At 36.9% G+C, this 22,180-nt stretch overlaps 1 protein-coding gene across 1 annotated transcript; it reads left to right on the plus strand.

The window, feature by feature from the left end:
• The first annotated feature begins 465 nt into the window (after window positions 1-465).
• LOC139734645 (plexin-A4-like) lies at window positions 466-22,133 on the plus strand. Its single transcript, XM_071645435.1, has 22 exons — window positions 466-551; window positions 1,090-1,201; window positions 1,723-1,860; window positions 2,714-2,809; window positions 3,031-3,124; window positions 3,636-3,826; window positions 4,406-4,560; window positions 6,869-6,983; window positions 8,184-8,317; window positions 9,272-9,436; window positions 10,064-10,163; window positions 10,963-11,202; window positions 12,372-12,560; window positions 13,153-13,375; window positions 14,013-14,152; window positions 14,792-14,913; window positions 15,330-15,395; window positions 18,385-18,462; window positions 19,491-19,557; window positions 19,928-20,074; window positions 21,797-21,950; window positions 22,123-22,133. The coding sequence occupies exons 1-22, from the start codon at window positions 466-468 to the stop codon at window positions 22,131-22,133; spliced, it is 2,823 nt and encodes a 940-aa protein (XP_071501536.1).
• The last annotated feature ends 47 nt before the right edge of the window (window positions 22,134-22,180 follow it).

A 22,180-nucleotide genomic window follows, 5' to 3' on the forward strand; every position in this document is an offset into this window, starting at 1 on the left:
GCGAACCTTCGGAATAACAAACCGTATTTCACTTTCGGCATCACGACCCGTCCCTGTAAGAGAAAATTTGCTCATAATGTTTCTCTTTTCAACTTTTCTTCTACAACAGTTAAGAATCGTCGTAGAACAACTTCCAGATTTGTTCAATGGCAGCCAATACGTATGTGTATTTGAGTTATATGAGGTACCGGCTGTTACCAATGGCAACAGGATCAACTGTGTGACTCCTCCTGCAAAAGTTTTACCCCCGATACCAGATGGAGGTAAAAGTATCTAGATTGTGACACATTCATCCATATTTACTATTGTTTACCTCATTCTTATAATATCATATGATAACTAATGACACAGCAACAGGCTTCGTAAGGTTTCTTTGAAGTATTAAGAAAAGTCTGATTTCTCGGAAGTGTCTGTTTTACTTTTCACTTTTAACTATTCATTCCAACAAAAGCGGATCACATCGTGATGTCACTGGCCATCAAATCAACTGAAACTGGCGTTCTCTTTGCAACGAGGGATCTCTTCTTCTTTGATTGTAGCCGCATTGTCTCGTAAGTTTGTTATTTTTCAGAGTTGGTATCTTGTGCAGTGTTGATATATTTTTGTTGTTGTTGTTGTTGTTGTTGTTGTTGTTGTTGTTGTTGTTGATATTTCATACACTAGCTGTGGCCCGGCGGCAGGAGCCCACTAAAAATTCTTTTTGGTGACAACTAAGGTTTTGAAGTAGATTGTTGCGGCCGAACGGGCCACTAGACAAGTGCTAGAGAGAAACTAGTGTCGAGCGCTGTTTAATGGCATTAATTCTCAACTTATTATTCATAAATTGAAATGAATCACCAACCTTTTTTTCAGAGAGTCTATTCATATGCTTCTAAATGTCGAGCATCACTAACTTTCTAAATAACGTGGATATTACAAACCAACACGATACACACTTTGTGTGAAAGTTATTGATTCAGATTTTTAAAAAAATGGGGAAAATCACGTCCTTTTTGCCAATGTTAATCATAATCTAATGATTGTGTAGACTTATTCTGTTTCGAATTGGAATTCAGACTTGTTTCCTCGTTTTTCTTTCATTATATAAAGATGTTCCTCTTGCGTCACTCGTCCCTGGCCGTGTGATTGGTGCATCTACGAGAACAAATGCACACCGAACAGTTCAACCTGTTCTGGTGATAGCGCAGTACTGGGGACGAATGTGAGCGAAGTTTTACGCGCTCATTTCATATCAGATTATGTCCTATAAATGCATCATATAGGTCCTTATACAGTAATGGTAAGCTCAAATTGTCACGTTGCAGGAATATATCATAGAAACTATTATCATGATTATCAGATGAATACAATGAAGATTCATATTTTCATCTGCTCTTCTAGGGCGTTTCCAAACTTAAGGTCCCATTGTGTTGGGCTACCAGATAATGAATGATAATTATAATTATAATGATCTAGTGGACTCTTATATAGCGCTCAACTCGATCATGCCTAAAAGATACTCGTGGCGCTATGAAAAACAGAAATGAGTAGGATATAAGTTCCAACTTAGTATCATGCAACGTAAGAACAAACGAGCGAATCATCATGAACCTGCTATTTTAAGTTTATTTGTTTCATTCGATTTCTTTAATCTTGATCCCAAATATATGCTAATGTGCATGCAGACAAATTCGGTCAATGTTTTTCCTTTATGTCCTTTGCTTTATTGATATCACAATATAGAGTCACTTGGTGTCGGGTAACAGAGGACAGGAATACTGTCCCCAGTTGCTCGGTGTCCGTGAAGAAATTCTTTTGCCCGTTGGTGTCAACACGGCTTACACTCTCGTGGCGAAACATCTACCGACAGACCAGGGAAAGGTATATGAAGTTGAATTGGAGGTTATACAGTCATAAGGTATCCATTTGACATTATATGTTTGACAAAAATAGATCCGACTTGTGATTTGGCTTGGACTCATTTGTATAACTCGTGCTGTGACTCTTCTTAAGGTCTACTGATACACGTTGTATATAGATGAAATGCCCTTGACATTTACAGAGGAGTTCATAATGCACAAATGTACACAAATCGTATAAATGCAAGGGGGGGGGGGGGCACAATCTACAAGATTCGCTTTGCAGTGGGTCCCCCATCTCCATGCATATGTATATATTCGAAAAATAGTACAATTGTCTTTTCTTCATTGTAACTAATTTCCACACGTACATGTATTACAAATGTGTTCTGCTTATACATTGTATATACTTTCTCTGTTTACTTTATGGAAATGAAAATAAATCTTAATCTTGAATCTTGAATCCTCTGATTAATCCGTCACTATAATGCTTGTTTGTATGATCCCCTTCTAAAATATAATGTACCTCCCTTTTTGTTGATTACTTGTGTTGAAATTCTTACTTTCACGTACACTGTGCATATATGTTATTGCTTATGTTGCGATGGAGAAAAAAAATAAAATGAACTGAACTGAACTGAATTTTCCCCTTTGCAATGTATGAATGTTATACTGTAATTGTATTTTGTTGGAAATGGAATAAATGAAATGAGATGAGATGAGATGAAATGAAAATGAAATTAACGGTATTCGATTGAATTTGTTGTGTTCGCTATTTGCATCTCACATTTACTCTCAAATCTATGAAGAATATGAATTGTAGAAGTAAGCTAAAAGCAAACTACCATAGAAGGGCTATAACTTTTATTTTTCAGGTCAGTTTCTACGAGTGCGTAATCGAAGTTGAGGGCGCTGAACAGAGTGTTAGGGCAACTCATTTCAATGAAAGCCGAGTCAGCTGTGACGGAGCCGTGAGTTCATACTCTTTTCGTGTTTCTTTTCATGAATTCAGCATTTCATGTTTAGATGATGTGATTTAAAGACGTATGCAGTGTACAACTTTAACTGTATCATTCGGAGTTCACAATTTACTTATATTCATGCTATGACAAATTTCAATTTGAACGCATCCGCTGTAAGGGACTGACATTGTTTCTTATCTGTCTCTTTTTATCTCCGGTTTTTTTTTCAGTACGCCTACAACGAGGAACTTCTGCTGAAAAATGTTAGCGTGTCAGTGCGCTGGAACGGCAACAAGAACATCGATGACCTCACAGGCACCCAACGTATGTTTCTTATGTAAATTTTACGATACACCCAGAAGGGAGGGGAATTAATGCAAAGCAAATTCCTTGAATCATGAAAACATATTCTTAAAGAAACTGCGTCCTACATAGACTTCATAACGGCAGTTTTGAAAATGTGAACATTATCAAACTTGTATACGAGACGAACCTTTTAATTGTGGCAAATCCGTAATAACATATCAAACAACAAAGCCCGTACTTGCAGAATTAATGTACAAAAGAGCTTACCATCATTTAAAATAACAACAACATCGTTTAATTTGAAAAAAAAAAAACCGATCGTGATTATCAGCACATACTCAGATTGTTTTACATGTAGGTGTTAGTGTAAAGCACAGTTACCCTTGATCGACACTTATCGAGCTTACGGTGTCAGAACGGCTTTGATGAGATGTTTATTATTGAACATGGGTTTGAGTTAAACTACTTTATCAGCACAACCAAAGAGCAAGATGGTATCTGATCAAACCCGTTTCTTTTATCTTGCCAGTGACTCTGTACAAGTGCTCGGTGAACAATGAAAGCTGCGGCCGCTGTTTGTCGCCTGAAGTCACCCCCGCCCGACTTGGCTGCGGCTGGTGTGGCCACGACTGTAATGTCGCTGGGAGTGACGTCTGTAACGCCAACGAATTTCTTAACCAGAACATGTACCTCCAGTGCAATGGCCCTGTCATTACGTCGGTAAGTTGTCAACACAAGACATCTTACTTTTGGTCATAAAAATCTCGAGACACGACACATTAATGCCAATTAACTGGTAAGATGTGCATATTCAAAAGTTGACCCAAATCTAGTTATTTCCTCTTCATAATACCGCCTGTAGCTTAACCATGTCGCACTGTTTCACATTTGCTGAGAACGCAGTATGCCTGTTTGATTTCATGAACTAAATTTATTTTCAGAACTGCTATATATATATATATATATATATATATATACATATATATATATATATATACATATATATATATATATATATATATATATATACATGTTCCTTCTACTTCTTCATCATCTTCTGGTATGAGCACGACTGGGAACGTGTAGGAACAGACAGAAGTTTACCTATAGCACCATTAATTAGTTTTACTTTTCCTAGCATTGGCATTATTCCAGCTAAATATTTTACAATGTCATCAATTACATAAATATCACTACACCGTAATTTTTTTCTTCCTTTTTCTGGTGAGGAGAGATGTGGAACGTTATAGCGTTGCTGTGTGTAAAGTTATCACTTGAACTACCCTCGATATTCGACAGATATTTCCTGCATCAGGACCGCTGGAAGGCAACACAAGGTTAGAGATTCAAGGAAAAAATCTCGGACTCACTTTCTCCCACATCGCCAGAATAAGTATTGGGGACTCTAACTGCGATTTAGCAATTATGGAATCTTTCTACGAACCCGGCTTAAGGTGAAGAATAAAGAAAAAAAAATGAACTCCTTTTTTTTCCGTAAAAAAGTTGTGATATTGAAAGTTAGTTCCGAATATTCAATTTTTATGTATTCCTACCGTATCAGAATGGTAATTCATTCTGTGTATGCACGTACGTAAATTATAATGTGAACGTACTCATGAATACCTTCCTATATACCTACATGCATACACACACACACAGACCCTGAATTTGCCCCGAAGGCCATATATTCAATATATATGATTGCCTGAGGGCAAATTATATACTTGTTATAGTATAATACACACACACCAAATTCAACTATAGAGTCTAGGGTCTACGTGGTTAATATATCTAACGTTTTCTAGGCCCTACGATAGGTTAGGTTTAGGGGCCCTGGCCTAACATTTTTATACTACTATAGATCTACGTACACTGTACTGTACGTCACTTACGAGCGACAGAGCTAGTTAACACTTGACCCTACAATAGGTCTACCATGGATCTAACAGTAACACTAACAGTAACACGATAGACGCCCTACTTACTGCACTGTGGGTCCAGGACTAGGACTAGATGATGTTTTGTTGGATTAGGGATCTACTGGATTTAAACACAAGGCTCGTGCCAGGCCCCATTGCTGCACATGCGGATTCCGAGAGTGTGTTGTGAATGTCGTAGTAAAGTTCATAGCGTAGCGTGATCAAAGAGCGCTTAGCGTATACTGTACACACCACACGCTGCCCATTTCCACGGCGCACTTCCGCGTAGAATGTACGGAGAAAGCGGCACAAATCTTGGGTTGACTTGCTATATATATATATATATATATATATATATATATATATTATACATGTATATATACAGATATATATATTATACATGTATATATATATATATATATATATATATATATATATATATTATACGTAATAAACTATGTATCCAGTGCGAGAGATAGTGTTCCCTTCCCAAACGTACGCGGTGCCTCATTGTGGGTGTAGCACATACTGAAAGAAATTAGACTTGAGGCGGACGTTGTTCTCGAACTTGTTCTCTGTTTTAATCAGTCGAGCTTTCGGCCTGTCATCAGGCCTTCATCAGGATCTACCAACAGAATAGTTATCATCTAAAGATTGGCATTATGTATATTGCATTATGACACATCAGGTTATTTAGATAATAACTATTCTGTTGATAGATCCTGATGAAGGCCTGATGACAGGCCGAAAGCTCGACTGATTAAAAGGGAGAACAAGATCGAGAGCAACGTCCGCCTCAAGTCTAATTTCTTTCAGTATATATATATATATATATATGTATATATATATATATATATATATATATATATATGTATAATAGAGAGAGAGGGGGGAGGGGATTTTACCTATTGGCTAGTAATGCATTTTTGGCCAATAAAAATGTTAATTTGAAAAATTTTCGGCATTCCACGCCTTCTTCAGGTGTCTTGACAAGAAGGAGTGGGACGCCGGGAACTTTAGTCAAACAAACATAGATTTTAATTGACTAAATATGCTTTACAAGTTTGCTTTGTAATATTTCTATATTGTTTTCAATTGTGCAATTATGAACAGGCAAAACAGCAAGAATTAAAGGGGGAAGGAAGGATTTTCACTCACTTTATAGGAAAGAGACAATATAAATTGATCTGTTGATAGCTGTTTTCGTCCTACAAAAAAACAAACAAACAACTACTATGTAACATTGAGACTGACAGAGTGCGCCCTTTTTTGTTTACATTTCATTCAAAATATGAAACAAATATAAATTTCTGCTTAAATCTGTAGTTTTTGGTGCTTCCATTAGAACTATCCACTTCTGGGCCTCAGTAAATGATACCATCTTGGTGTCACCTCTGCCAATAGTTTTATTAGAAACTCTCGACGCAATGTATATATCAAAGGTCCAGTTTACCTTTGGGAGCAGTGATTTTTTACATCTTCAAGATGTCACATTTGATGCATATGTGTATGTCTGTTGTATCACAAAACATCCTACCATATGAATTTTTCGTAATAAAGTATAACATATAAGGAGATATCAGTATTTTTCTCAATAAACCATAACTGTAGATGGTTATTCTGGAAGCATTCTTATTATATCTATTGTTCACATTTTGTGTATTTAACAATATTCAACATTGATTATACGGATTCAATTTTTTAGAGTGGTTGTTTCTATCCCTAACTCACATTTTATAACTGTTTTAAAGCACTAATGCTGGGTTTTTGTTTCATCTGCAAATGGTAAATTATGCCTTTAACATGCTATAAATAAGCGTCATCTTCTCTTTCTACTTGACAGTGTCAGCTGCATGACAAGTCCACACGACCGAATATCAGCGGAAAAGATACAAATTGTTGTCACACTTAGTGATGGTGAACGAACTGCTTATTTTGAAGAACCCTTCTACTTCAGGGTAATTTCAAAGTCATATAGGCCTAACTTTAACTTCTCACAAGGATTCACGCATTGAACAAAAACAAAAAGGTCCTCCTTGAAAAATGCAAATGAACCACAATTTTATTTCAATCCAACCAAAGAGGACCAACCTTCATTTTCCGAAGGAATATGAAAATAAAAATAATGAAAAACATCTGCAGATATTTAGAATTAGTTGAGTAAAAAGCTTTTTCAGGTATCGATAGGAAAAGTCAATATTTTGTAATGCAGATCCCAAATCAAATCCTTCCGCACAAACTGAATTTTCATCAGTTTTGCTCTTGGAAAGCGGTCTAACGTTCATTTTTCAGTGTTGAGTATTTCGTCGAAGCACATACTTCAATACATTCATACGCTGTTTCAAGAAAGGATATGAAAAAAAATATTTTTCCAATGAGTTCTGCTTTTCTCTGGAAAGCTATTATGGGTGCTTAAAAGCGTCACCCATAGATGTTCAAATAGTAAACTCGTCATGTCAGCATCGATTAAGAAAGATAATCGGAATACAAGATCTGGGATCTTGTCATCTCAACGCCCTGTTTTGGAGATGGTCAGTTGAAAAAACTTCGATCTCGATATGTCTACATCGAGTAGAATAGATGATTAGATCATATTTATTTTTCCATTTCCCCCCCCCCCCAAAAAAAAAAATACCACAATCATAAGAAAATGGATTGAAGCACAACGTAATGAACAACAAGTATGATAAATATTTTCCATTATATACATAATAAGGTCACAAACTGTGAACAAAGTCATATAGAATTAAATGTAGGTGCATCAATTAATAATGGGCAATTAACTAAGCTGTTGGAAGTGGAGAGAACTGCCAGAAAGCTTAGATTTTATATTGCTGTCAGCTCAGAATAACAATCAAAAAAATAAATGTAAGCAGCCTTTGCTATCTAAACATAAAAAAGAGAGAACAAAAAAGTGCTGTGAATGTGCCGCAACCAGGAAAACGCGTCTGGAATGACAATGGTCATGGTAACAACAAGAATCCAGCTTCCTGATTGGCTGTTGCTATGGAAAGTTACCATTTCAGCAAGAGTTGCTATCCTAACATCTTTTGTAAAATGGGCCCTGGTGGTTCGTTTATTAAAGCATCCATACTTAGCTGTTAGCATTTCAAATATCAAATAAGGTCAGGTCTATCCGTTTTGCGTTTGCTGTACAGGATCCCACTGTGACCAGATTCAATCCCACGAAGGGACCCGCAGCAGGAGGGACAAGGATTACGATCTACGGAGAGTTCTTAGATACTGGGAGAAATATCACAGCACGACTTGGCAATTCAAAATGCATTGAGTTGTAAGCAACCTAAATATACTACTTTATTTATCTTAGTGTACAATCTGTACAATCTATTTTGACTAATGCTTTGAACTTAATTCGCTGAGAAGTAGTCCAAGTGGGTAGACATATTCAGTGTACGGTATTCCTCATATAGCTGACAAAGCGCGAAATGTTCTAATTTCACATAACTTTGATGCATTGACAACATTTTCCAATAGTACAGCTTTTGTGAAACTTTAACTGGGAAGTGGCACCTAGCGGAGGAGTCTCTAGAGTAATATACTTGATATATACGTTTGTTTAACCACTTATAAGCCTAACTCGACTATTTCAAGTAGCCTTCAGTACTCTGTGTGTAATGATATTTATCTTCACAGTTTATTAGTGATTATAGACAATTTTTTTTTTTACCTAAAAGAAAAATATAAAAAAATCCCTACATCTGCATTTGGCCTCTATCTAAAAAAAGTCTGTGCAATTACGACTTTTGGGAAGATGTTTTTTCCCTAATTGTCAGAATGACAATTTGAATAAAGACTTACTTTCTAAAAAAAAAATCGAGTGAAAATTTTCACTCTAAAAAGAGTGAATACAAAAAAGAGTGAATTTCGAGTGAAATTGGAGTGAATTTTGAGTGAAAATGCTCATTTTCACTCATTTTGGAGTGACGTCAGGGATCACTCCAAAATCTTCGAGTGATCCCTGACGTCACTCCAAAATGAGTGAAAATGAGCATTTTCACTCAAAATTCACCCCAATTTCATTCGAAATTCACTCTTTTTTGTATTCACTCTTTTTAGAGTGAAAATTTTCACTCGATTTTTTTTAGAGAGTAATTTTAGACGGAACAGTCAGTAGATCAATGGTCCATTTCACCCTTCCCGGAAGAATAGTTATTTCTTTCTTCTTTTTTGTTGTTGCAATAGACAGGAGATATATGACAGAAAATGTATCACAAAATTGTTGCAGGACGTATGAAGGAAGTGAAGCGAGCTGCACAACCACTGCTGTCTCTGAAGGATCACAAAGTTTGATCATGACGTTTGATGGAGCAGACAGATTCTCACCTGGCGCTTTCACAGTCCTAGCTAATCCCGTAGTAACATCAGTGAACAGAAGAGGAGCCATCATATCGTACGTATGCTTCAGAGTCTGACAATAGCACGAGTATAAGTTTGTTAGAACAGATGATACTTACCACACTACGAACACAGATCAGAGAGCTGAAATAGACTTGTAATCAACGCTTCTTTTTGTATGTTTCAGGGGCGGATCCAGAAACTCCGTAAGGGGAGGGGGGCACGCACCCTCATTTTTATTTTTATTTCTTTTGTTTTTAACAAAAATAAAGGGGGGGGGGGGAGGCCCGGTGCGCCCGGGCCTGGAATCCGTCACTGTGTTTTGTATTTATCTGTACCTAATATATTCAATGATTTGAAGGGGTCGGTGCAATATAGTGCTAACCCACACTTTTGTCAAAATTGAATTACATGCATTTTCATAATTCTTATCCTTCACTCTAACCTCTGTGAAAATATCATATTTGAATCCAACCAATAAGATGATTTCATTCTTCTATTCGGACAATAAAGGGTAGACGCTGGGAGTTTCAATATTATGCCAAAAACTGTTTCTGCTGATCTCCTGCACGAAGTTTCGATTGGTATAGCTCCCTTTCTAGGACATATAGTTAACAATTATAATGTTCAAAGTGTGATGTCACTACAACATATCGTCATCTTATATTTCCCTGTTTTTCAGAGGAGGATTACACATGCTCGTGACAGGGGAAAGATTTGATGTCATCCAAGAGTCAAGGATCATTTCACACTCCCTCTCATCTAGAGCTTACATTGCAGAGGTCTGATCTTACTACTCGAGAATCTGACTTCCATCGTTCGTTTCATGCCAAATGTTTTGCAAATGGTTACATAGTGCGGCACCTGCCTCTATATTCTGATATTCTGTTTTTTAAATATACCCTTATTTAACCGTCAGCGAACTAAATGTCAGGGGATTGAATAAAGTGAATTAATAAAAAGTACAATAAGATATGAATCACAAAGAGCGCGATGCAACAGAAAAAAATTCTTAGCCACGAATAGCGTAAACAATATTAGTGATAAAAATAACGACATTTGTAAAGATTTAAGGCTTCATTACTCGGCAATGACAATTTGTGTGATCAAACCTGATATTTCATGAGGACAGCCCTTAAAACAGTAAGACAGACATTTTCCGATAAACATGTGTGAACAACATTTTGAATTACGTTATTGTTACAAAGTTAACGTACTCTCTAAAAAAAAAATCGAGTGAAAATATTCACTCTTAAAAGAGTAAATACAAAAAAGAGTGAATTTAGAGTGAAATGGGAGTGAATTTTGAGTGAAAATATTCATTTTTCACTCGTTTTAGAGTGACCTCAGGGATCACTCCAAAATCTTCGAGTGATCCCTGAGGTCACTTCAAAATGAGTGAAAATGAACATTTTCACTTAAAATTTACTCCAATTTCACTCTAAATTCACTCTTTTTTGTATTCACTCTTTCAAGAGTGAATATTTTCACTTGATTTTTTTTTAGAGAGTACGATGATAATTATACAAGAGACTCTTTGCCCGATACTGATCATGACTAACCCTGATTCCTGCTGAATAGGTGTGCGTAAACATGTCTCCAACACTGTTAACTTGCCCCACACCTCCTTACCCGGATGGTCAGTCACGTGGGAAAATGACAAGGCGATCCGAGGCAAGGGTAGCAAATATAACCTTTGACCTTGACGGTTTCATCATCAGCGGGGGCATCATAAAATATCATCCAGACCCGGTTTATTTCAGCATCGCTGACAGTGGCCGTATTGCCACTATCACTGGTAATAGGAGGCTTAATTTGGAGGTGAGTTCGCCATGGCATAACATGCACCTATATTTACCATTGCTTGGGATTGTTCCTGTGAAACTGCCCAACGTCTTAACCATCAGGACGTCAGAAGGCTTTAAATGGGACTGTTACTGTATGGTCAATGGGGAAAAAAAAAACCTACTGCTTGTTATTCGCTAAATGCGTTTTGAGATTTCTTGATCCCTTTGGATAAAAAGAGTAACTATCAAAATCCATGTTTAACATGAAACATTATTCATATTTTCTTTCCCAGTGTTTAAAACATGAATGAAATAAAAGAAACAATCGTCGCTTATTCTTAGAAAGACTTACAGGCTTTCGAAGAAGATGAGAAGTCATCTTGTAAGAAAAAAGAAAACTGCTACTAAGTAATTGCAAGTTGTTTGTTTTTTCACAAAGAATGTTTATTCACTTAACATTCAGGTTCAAAATGTTTGTCACATATGATACATAAAGACAAATAATACAATTTGAAAGGCAGCTACAAACAGCCTATAATATAAATACGATTCCAATTAATATTGAATACACATCCTTTACCTTTTTTAGACATATATTCATCTACTTTCTTTGCTTGCCTTAGAAATTGACAAAATTGACGAAAATCTAATGATTTCTTTTTATTTCTAGTAGCTATCTATAAAGTACCTTCCATACAAATAAATCACATTGTAACACTTCAGGTGTTCATTGTAACCAAGTATAAAAGTACTTTTAGTAATTTGAGTTTGATTCTGTAACATAATTTCCTGTATTTGAGAAATAAATCTTTGTGTAATATCGCATTCCCAAAACAAATGTACAATTGTTGCTGTGGAGCTCGAACAAAACGTGCAGAGGTCTGTGTTAGAAATTCCCATTGCAAAAATTAATTTATCAACACCTATATTTCTCTACAAGATTTTTATCGAAAATAACGAAGTCTTTGATTCAGGGTAGATCTATAAGGAACATTTTATATATTGATCCAGTCTGAATTTGGTTAAACATTCTTCCCATTCCCTTTCAGATTTAGGGGGTTGAAAGATTTTATTGTTTGTTTGTTTTTATTGGGGACGGGGGCTTTGAGGAAAGAAAGCCCTCACCCTTTATACAGTACTATTACTTCAGATTTGTTTGTTTTTTAACCTATAATATAACTTATCATTGTTCTCTTATTCAAGGGAGAATATTTAGATACAGTCAGCAACAAAGAAGACGTTCAAGTACTGATAGGTCCCGATGGAGTATGTGATGTTCTAATCCTGGAATTCGACAGTTTGATTTGCCTCGTACCTATCCCACTTCCTGGGGCTGGTGATTATAACGGAAGTCTTGGAGAAGGCTCCACAAAGTCTCTTCCTGCTGTTGTGGTAAAGCAAATCAATTGATTTGTTGTTGTTGTTGTTGTTGTTATTGTTGTTGTTGTTGTTTTTGCATCATTAGATGAATTATTACGTACATTTGTCATGTTTGTGCATGCTTTATATTCAAAGGCAACAAAAATATTGTTACGTCTCAAATTACACCATGGCAAAATCACTTGATTATCGATTCAATTCAATTCAAATTTTGTTTCATTCTTCGAAAAGAGCATAGCCATTTCTCTTTCCTCAGAGAATGAGGTTACATAAGTAAAAAAAAAAAAAGTAAACTGAGAAGAGTACATAATAATTGTGAAACTAAACTGTGAGAACTAAAGTGATAAAAACGAAACAATACGCAAACTTCGAAAAATGGAGGATCCCACTAAGAAGACAAAACTTGTAGAATCGCTTCATTATGAATGCTCAATACTTAGTACTTGAATTAAAATTGTCTCGTTAGTTTATAATTCAATGGACATTTGACAATAAATCATGAACGCTCAATACTTGGTACTTTACTTAAAATTGTCTCGTTAGTTTAAAACGCAATGGACATTTGACAATACAACATAGTGATTTGGCGTTGTCTTTTCATCAGGTCAGGCATGGAAATTTGGAGTTCCGACCGGGTTTTGTCAAGACACATGTGGAATCAAATATCCTTTCCATATTCATATCGACGGCAGTGATTGCCATTCTCGTCCTGCCGACAATAGCTGTAGTTATCGGATGGAGACTAACAAAGAAGAGGAAAGAAGCAAATCAGATCAGAGAAGAACTGGAATTGGCACAACGAAGACTGAGGTCCAGAATGGAAGAAGGTGTGCCACTAAATGACTTTTAAGAAAACTTCAGTTCTCTTTTATATTTTTGTTGCTGTGTAACTTCGTCGCTAAACTCGATATTCAATGTTTTTGGTGTTTGCTCACCTTAGAGAAAGGCTGAGGTATGGCATGCATAAACTTTTTACATTTTCAGCTTCTTCTCGAAAAAATTTGGACGGATCTTCACCGAACTTGGCTGGTATCATTGAAAAAGAATAACTAGAACCGGAAGTGATATACCTATGTAAATGTTACGAAAAAGTAGACTGGTGACTGTAATTTCAAGTTTGTTCATGGTAGATTTTGGGGATGCCCTAGCCTTTTGTCAAGACCCTCACGCTGTGTGGTGAAAAGAGGCCAGCTGAGTGGGTTGCGCGTGTGGTGCGTGTCGCGCTAGGATGAGCTCTCTCCGCTCGCCCGTTTACAGCGAGAGGGCCTTACAAAAGGCTAGGGTGGCCCTGGAGGCCGTGTTGGGGGGGGGGGGGGGGGGAGGTGGGAGGATCAAATTAAGGCCAAATTTGCACATTTTCATCTCCTTTTTGAAAACATATCGTCAATCCAGATATACTGTATTATTAAGGTGATTTCTTCCTCTCTTTTTTTTTTTTTTTTTGGCAATGACCTACCTTGGCAGTGCCTGATACTACTCTCGAACTGACGGATGTGGACGAAAGAGTCAAGAAGTACGGCATCCCATTCAGATATCACAACCAGTACGTGACAGTCATGTTCTTTGGTGAACTTGGAGTTCGTCCTGAGACATCCGACCCTGAGGTATGAGAGGCATTTTGTGCTCAGGAATTCAGTACAGTTCACTCCCGTTATAACGATCACGGTTGTAACGAAATTCTTGTTACAACGAAGTAAAACGAAGTAAAACTTCAGGTCCCAAAATTATCATCTATATAATGCTTATCCTTATGTACTTTACTGTTTTGCTACAACGAAATTTCGATATGACGTAAGAAACCGCCAGTCCCTAGGGCTGCGTTAGAACGGGAATGCATTGTATATCATAACAATAGAAGGGCTTTTACAGCTTCCACACCAGTGCTCGTAGATTGTTGCGTCATTGCGCTACGTGAACGATGCGTCCGATAAATCTCTTCTTAATTACCCAGTGTTTCAGAAACACAAGAGCTATTTTATGTTCGTAGCAGTTAATGCTTGTGATATTCGTTATTCCGAAAATGAAATAAGATTTGTTAATCTGAAACTGAAACAAGGTCCTTGAACCCTGAAGTGAAACGAAGATGCGTACTATAACAACCCTTCGGAATTGCGAGCTATAGCCTTATTTCGTTTTCGGATTAACGAACCTTCGGAATTACGAACCTTATTTCGTTTTCGGATCGATGTACTTTTGGAATAACGAACCTTATTTCCTTCCTCATAAGTCACTTCTTATTGCAGTATATGGACAACTTCGTGGAAGAAAACTTGGTGTGTTTTAATCGATCGCTGAAGAACGAAGAATTCATCGTGGCCTTCATCAAAACTCTTGAAATGAAATGGCAAAACGAACAACGTACAAGGTAGGTCCATCACAAATATGAATTAAAACCGACAATCCTCTAGAGAACAATTTCCAGAAAAACTGTATTTATCAAATGTATGATATCGTATCACCTAATCTGATAAAATTTGGAAATAGAGTGAAAGGAAATGAAATGAATCCAACCAAGTAGAGCATGCAGAACAGTCTCTTGGACGCTGTTGCCGGTATCTTATATGCAACCGTTTATCTTGATTTATTAATCGACTGTTTTTGAGAAAATGTAGAAAAATAAATCATTGTTAAATAATGAGGAGGAAGTTCGAATTAGTGCTTAAAGATCAAATGTTGTAGAAGACAATGTTATGTTATCATATTTTCCTTATTATCTACAATATTAATAATGATTTGATATCATGGCAATGGACTCACTTTTATTATTGATTTCCTTGACAGGGAACTTATTGCATCACTTCTGTCACTAGTCTACGTGAGTGAGGGCAAGAGCATTTATTTCTCAAAGTAAGTGAGAGTACGTTTTAGCAGAGTAGTTCAGGAAACAAACGCAGTCACAAACACTAAGGATAGGTTGGAAGTCACCATGAGTGACTAGTGGATGTCAAAATTTCCTGAGTAGTATAGTTGCAATGATGACTTTCACAGATGCCAAGAGTGTAACAGTCTAACAGTTCTGTAATGTTATCATTTATTCAGATTTTATTTATGCTTTTTCACAAAAGTTGCCCGTGACAACCATGACAACCACAAAACTTGTCGAAGGCTTGCCCTACTTAGCAACAATTAAGTGAATTCCTGCCTATGAGACTTAAAGGACAAGTCCACCTTCATATACATGTGGATTGAGTAAATGCAGCAATATTAGTAGAACACATCAGTGAAAGTTTGGGGAAAATTAGACAATCCGTTCAAAAGTTTTGAATTTTTAAAGTATCTGCGTAGTCACTGCTGGATGAGAAGACTACTACAGTGTATGATGTCATATGCGTACAACCATATAAAGAAAATTAAAAGAGAATTTCACAAAACTTTACTTTTTGAATAGGGTGTACATTTCTTCGACTTGTTAAGGGTAATATTATTCCCCTTGCCTTCTGAAAGAGAGAAGTCAAGTTTTCTTTTGTTATGCGAGAAAAGTGAAAATATGTTGAATTTTCTTTATTCTTTCTTTATACTCATGTGACATTACAAGCTATAGTATGAAAGTCTTCTCATCCAGCCTTGAGTGAGCAGAAAATTCAAAAATTCATAGATTTTGAACGGATTGTCCGATTTTCCTCAAACTCTCAATGATGTGTTCTACTAATATTGCTGCATTCACTCAACATTCATGTCTATGAAGGTGAACTTGTCCTTTAATGAGAGGGAGGAAGTGACTGAAATGCTTTTTCATAGGCTGTAGGAAAAGAAACCTCCATATATCATACAAATGATGCACAGGATAGAGTGCGTTAGTGGAGGCGTATAGCGCACTCGAGGGTATTTACAATTGTGAAACATGCACGAGGCGAAGCCGAGTGCAAGTTGCACTACATTGTAAATACCCGAGAGTGAGCTGCATCCACTAACGCCACGAAATAATCCTGTGCATCATTTGTTTTATAAAATGGGTCGAAAATTCGAAAACTAACAGCATTTTTCAGCATTTTTCACGTACCTTTGTGGGTCAAAACGTCCGAAGATGTTCGTCCCAAACATTTACGCACGTCGCACTCGGAAATCCCGCACATACAGTATAAGTATGATGGGGGGTTGGGTTTCCGGACACTTAAGTTCCCGCATGAAAACTTACTTATTTTACAGAGAATATGCACCCTTTACCTCAAAGACTTGATATAGACTCCTCATATAGGCCTACTAGACAACATACTCTGAAAACGGCGTGAGAATTAACCTGCTAAATCGTTGGATTTGCCCTTCAAAGTGACTCCATGTACGCGCCCGGTCCCACAATGCTTGGTCTACTGTACTGTACGTATAAGAGTACACGTACGCCACACATGTTATGCACAAGGGAAGAAAGGCCGGCCGGCCGGCAGCCCGAACTAGAAGTTGTTTACAGGATTGACAGCGCGTATGCATGCAATTCAAAGGAGCCGCCGCGCGCACAGACGATCGGCAATAGGATTTAACACGCAGTGCGATGGGACTAGAATAACCAAAGCACACGTGACTCATTTCAGCGCTTCCTATTGGCTACATTCTTGAACCCATTTTATAATTTATTGTAATGCATTACAGAAACGGTCTATTGCATGACCGAATGAGCTGCCTTCTAAAATGACACAATGTGATTTCAAACAGGCGCAGCTTCTGAGTTTCAAAGCGATGTTTACCGTTTGGTATATCTTTATACAGTTATGCCTTTACATCTTATTTGACTATGTTCTTTTGTTGTTTTGGAGGTTATGATGTAGGTGATACAGGGTATTTGCTAGTCTGCATCTCCGAATAATGGTGCCAAATCCCTCTACCGCTCTTCAGAAATTAGATAATGTCTTGAAATAGTTTAGATTTACATTAAGTCATAGCAAGGAGGTTTAAGAGGAGGAGTTCCAACTGGCTGTAATTATTCAAACAGTTGTCAGTTTTCTATTGATGTATAAAAGAATTCCACAGGTGCATTGGTGCCTTTGGTGATCGATGTTCGATGCCGCCGCCTTGCTGAGCAATCCGAGGATTAATTTCGTGCGTTAACATAATATTGGCTACATTTTGCTTGTTCATTTATTAAATGAAATTAAATCTGACTTAATTATAAAGCATATAAACAAAAGTAAATCCAGTCCAGGAATACATGGAAAGGTGCAAATGAAAAACTACATCATGCAAAAGTGTTTAAAACTGTACCCTCCTGGAATGCTGGTTTTTATCACTTTTCCACATAATTCCGACAATTAAAGTTGACACGAAATAATCTTCAAGTATAATTCTCTATTAATAGATATATCAGATTAGTGCCCAGGCATGACCAGTCGAGTAATTTTCATTTTTATTTCGTAATTTGCCCAATTTCTATTCGCGCATCCCGTGTCTCTAACATTAACTTATCTTTTATAAGTAGGGATAGCGAAAAGTAATTGCCATCACAAAGACATATCTTCCCTAGAAAGTGACTGGGAATTATGCAATGAGACACAAGTCGATTGTCTTCGTATCTGCGCAGCAGATCCAGTTTGGCACACGCTTCATGATATTTTCGAATGGCGGCATCGAACATGGCTTCAAAGGAAATACGACAGTTGTGACTCCATTCTCTTTAACCTCCTTGGTCACAGCGACAGTCACAGGCACTCTTCCTGAACAGAAATCATGTTAATGCAATGCAAGTATCGCATCCGCTCTCCTTGTGAAAAGATTTTTCGCTGATAGTCATGCAATATGACATTTGCCTCTATCTAGAACACAACACACAAGTTAAAGTTAACAGTCTGACACTTACTTACTTCTAGGACTAATAACTTTAACTGCTGAATTGTTTTGTTATGATCAGGTTGATTTCTAGGCTGGTTCGTGACAGGGTTGCTGCAACATCGAGGTCTTCGATCGAAATGGACGCGCTGTTTGGCATGTAAGAGTTAAAGAAGAAGGATACCAAAATATATATGTGGCCTGAGTGAATGCAGCAATATTAGAAGAACACATTTACGAAATTTGAGGAAAATAGGACAGTCCGTTCAAAAATATAAGATTTTATATGTTTCGGTGCCACCATCGCTGGATGAGAGGATACAGCAGTTCGTGACGTCACTGCAGGACAAAGATATAATGAAAACTTTTTTTAAAAATCCACAAAATTTCATTTTTATGAAAAGCGCGCATTTCTTTCACTCGTTACTGACAACTGACGTACGTCAACTGTAATATAATTCGCCCTGCTTTATGAAAGAGGTAAGTCAAATGCTTCATTACGCTTGAAAAATAAAATCTTTCTATATATTTTTAACAGATCTTCTCACCCAGCCTTCTCATTCTCATAGCTTCTCGTCTCATCAGTCTTAATTCTCATCCAGCGATGGCGGCACCGAAACTTAAAAAATCTTAGCTTTTGAAGGGATTTTCCTGAAACTATGCTGATATGTTCTATAAGTATTTCTCCATTCACTCAATCCACATGAATACAATGGGATACAATTCCCATTAAATTGTGTATGGCAGATGTTTTTATTCTTTTTTATAATCTTAATTGTTCCTAAGAATGTTATTAAGCTTTACATGGGTTTTTCTTAATGACGAAAATCAATGAAACCACAGGCTGACTGGGATAAGAAACGCATCTCCTTTTTTTTTTTGTTTAATGATGAATGATGTAGGAATGATATACTTTGATATCATTTCAATTTTCAGCTATCCTACCCTGCGATTATTGTTGTCTTTTCTTTTTAAGCAAAAGACACAACGAAATGGAAACTGAATGTAACCCATGATAAATAGAGATAATAAGAATTGTTCAGATTGCAATAACAATAAATTTTCGATTGGAGTTTTCATTATCCTTTTACCATTGTTTACCAATATGCCCATAACAGACATGACAGAGGGTGTCATCAATATCAACTTCGCTGTACCTTTACTTGTTACATCTTTTGTTTGCAACAGGCCGGAATCCATCGGAGACAAAATGTTGGCTAATTGGTTTGCCTTGTGCATGTTTCCGTACATCAAGGTAATGATATGTAGTCTTTCAAATTATTTCAAAATCTCTATAGTTTGAATAGTCCATAAATGTAAAAAATACCCTTGCAAAATATTTTGCTTGAAACTTTTTTCTTTAAAAAGTTACCCAAGATTGGTGTGAATTTACTTTTTCTGTTGTATAATACAAGTATGTGTGTGTGTGTGTGTGTGTGCGTGTGTGTGTAATTGTTAGGGAAGGGAGAGGGATAATAAATCGATGTGATAATAATGATTCGCGGTTGGGAAGATGATTGAAAAAAAAAGAAAAAGAAAAAGCGTGTGACGGGAAAAGGATATATTTTCATCATTATGCAGTAATATACGAAATCTTTTTTTTTTTGATTTTCTCTCATAAACAGCATCAAATGCTGTACCCGATGTTCATGCTATATCAGGCTTTGAAGTCTCAGTGTGAGAAAGGACCAATCGATGCTACCACTGGAGAAGCATATTTCACTCTGGATTACAATCGCTTGTTCGACCAGGACATTACCTTTCAAGAAGTAGTAATTAGCTATCGACATCAGTGTTACGGCAATGTTACTTAATATCAGATATGCTTCAATTCCATCTTCATTCCCATATACCTCACCTTCAGAACAACGGCTTCAATTTGGTTATTTACCATTTTTTTTTTAAGCTGAGGGTATTGTTTGTTCCTATTGCAGCCACCGCATACCTATATTATTGCAAGCTAGCTCCACATAAATCGCTTTATTTTTGTGAGACCATGGACCCAGGAGACCAATCAGGAATAGGTTATTCTTTGACAATTAGATGAGCAGCACTGTTGGGATCATAAAACAAATCTCTATCTTTCTGGTCGTGAACTATTTAACTTAACCCGCGTGACTAACATATGCTACAGGCCTGGCTGCGCCCAGGGTCACACCACGTCTGTAACAAGCAACCTACAACGACATATAGGCCAGATATTTGCACTACTAACCTCATTTGTACTCAATTGTGTGTATAGGTGCTATACTTCAATAATTTGTCGATTTACAGCAAGAGTACAACAATCTCTCTTCTTTTTTATTATTATGCTTTTTTTGCAAATCTATAGCTCGGGGAAATTTTGTTGGTCTCGTGATCACTTTGTGACAGGCAGTGAAGTCTTTTATTTCTATTACCTCTTCAATAAACTAGAAACACTGTTTACATGCAAAAGGAAAAGAAAAAAAATAAATGACATTTCCATTCCTTAATGACATGAGGGACTTCTGCTTTGTTTCGTTTTGTTTTGTGTTCTCTTATTTTGAAAACTTCGAATACTTCGCATATATTCAACGTTGAAATATAACAAATTAGTTTGTAGCAATCACTAAACATCAACGCCATTGCGCAATAACCCTAAAATGTCCTCACAGGCCTAAGACAGTTAACCAAAGACAATAAACGCCAAACATCCATAATCACACCCACATAATGATAATACGGTATGTCCCCAAAAAATTACAATCTGATGTCGCAGTGATAACTTCCAATATGATCAAAATGTCTTAATGCTACTTCAGGGTCTTAAAATATAAGATCTTAGCTTTATTTTGCAGAAAACCCCATTTGATTTGGTTAAGTGGTCACAGAGAAATGTGGATCATTGTAAAGAATATAATGGGTCTGATTCTTCCAAATTTAGCACATGGATGTTCTTGGAACTGCATAATGTGTGAACACAATGGACAGAACTTGGAGGGAAGGGATTCCTAACATGCTCTGCAAAACTCCTCATTTCTCTTTGACCACTGAAGCAAATCGGATGGGTTGTCTGTAAGATGTGGGTAATAAGTTATAGTTTCATACCCTGAAATTGTATTTGGATTGATTCACTATTTTTAAAGTTATCATCGTGGAGGGTCCCGTTGTAATTTTTTGGCACATACGGTATATCTGTACACAAGGAAACCTAGTACATGTAACTGGAGGTTGTTACTGGTATATTTTGCCTAGAGGAGGGCGGTTTGTGCTCGGGCTAGTCGTAAAACATGATTATATTATTTTGTAACTGTTAACAACGATGTCGCGTGCTGGTCGGGCTAGTAACATTTTGCGAAGCGTGTAGGCATGCTGCGGCATTTATCGTATGGAATAATCTATTACAGGGTGCTAATTTCTTTTGCACAAGGGTGTAAAGCCATTGGGGTGTAATTGACTGAAGGATAATTATACCAGTTGATGTTGTCTGTGGAACAATAGTACTGACATCTTTTTGGCGACTCTTCTTTCAGGTGCTTTTTGTCGTTGATGAGGACGACAATGCCTTCCTTAGCGTAAAAGTGTTAGACGTCGATAGCGTTGGACAGGCAAAACAGAAAATCTTGGATTCTATGTGGAAAGCTGGATTGTGTCTTCTTCCAAGGAATGGAGACGTTCTCGATGTAGGTAGGTCTTCGGGTAATCTTCGACCATTTGCAGTGACTCATACAATACATGGCGATATTGGCGTATTTCTTGTCTACGTGCACTTTAATCACATAGGCCCTACCAGGATGATCTAGCTTTGTGGAAACATACGCATTCTTCAAGGCTTTCGCTCTTTTTTTTTTGTATGCAGAACTTGACTAAGTGTGTCAAAGAAAGACGAAGAAAGTTTAGGTAAATAATTCATTTTA

The sequence above is a fragment of the Diadema antillarum genome, unplaced genomic scaffold, assembly GCF_040938485.1.
Source record: "Diadema antillarum isolate AM-2024a unplaced genomic scaffold, OU_Dant_1.0 seq00000536_RagTag, whole genome shotgun sequence".
Classification (NCBI taxonomy): Eukaryota; Metazoa; Echinodermata; class Echinoidea; order Diadematoida; family Diadematidae; genus Diadema; species Diadema antillarum.

Coding starts and splice junctions, on each gene's coding strand:
- LOC139734645 (XM_071645435.1), top strand. CDS start 466: ATGTCACTGGCCATCAAATCAACTGAAACTGGCGTTCTCTTTGCAACG. Junction 1,861..2,713: donor TACCGACAGACCAGGGAAAG/GTATATGAAGTT, acceptor TTTATTTTTCAG/GTCAGTTTCTACGAGTGCGT. Junction 3,827..4,405: donor ATGGCCCTGTCATTACGTCG/GTAAGTTGTCAA, acceptor GATATTCGACAG/ATATTTCCTGCATCAGGACC.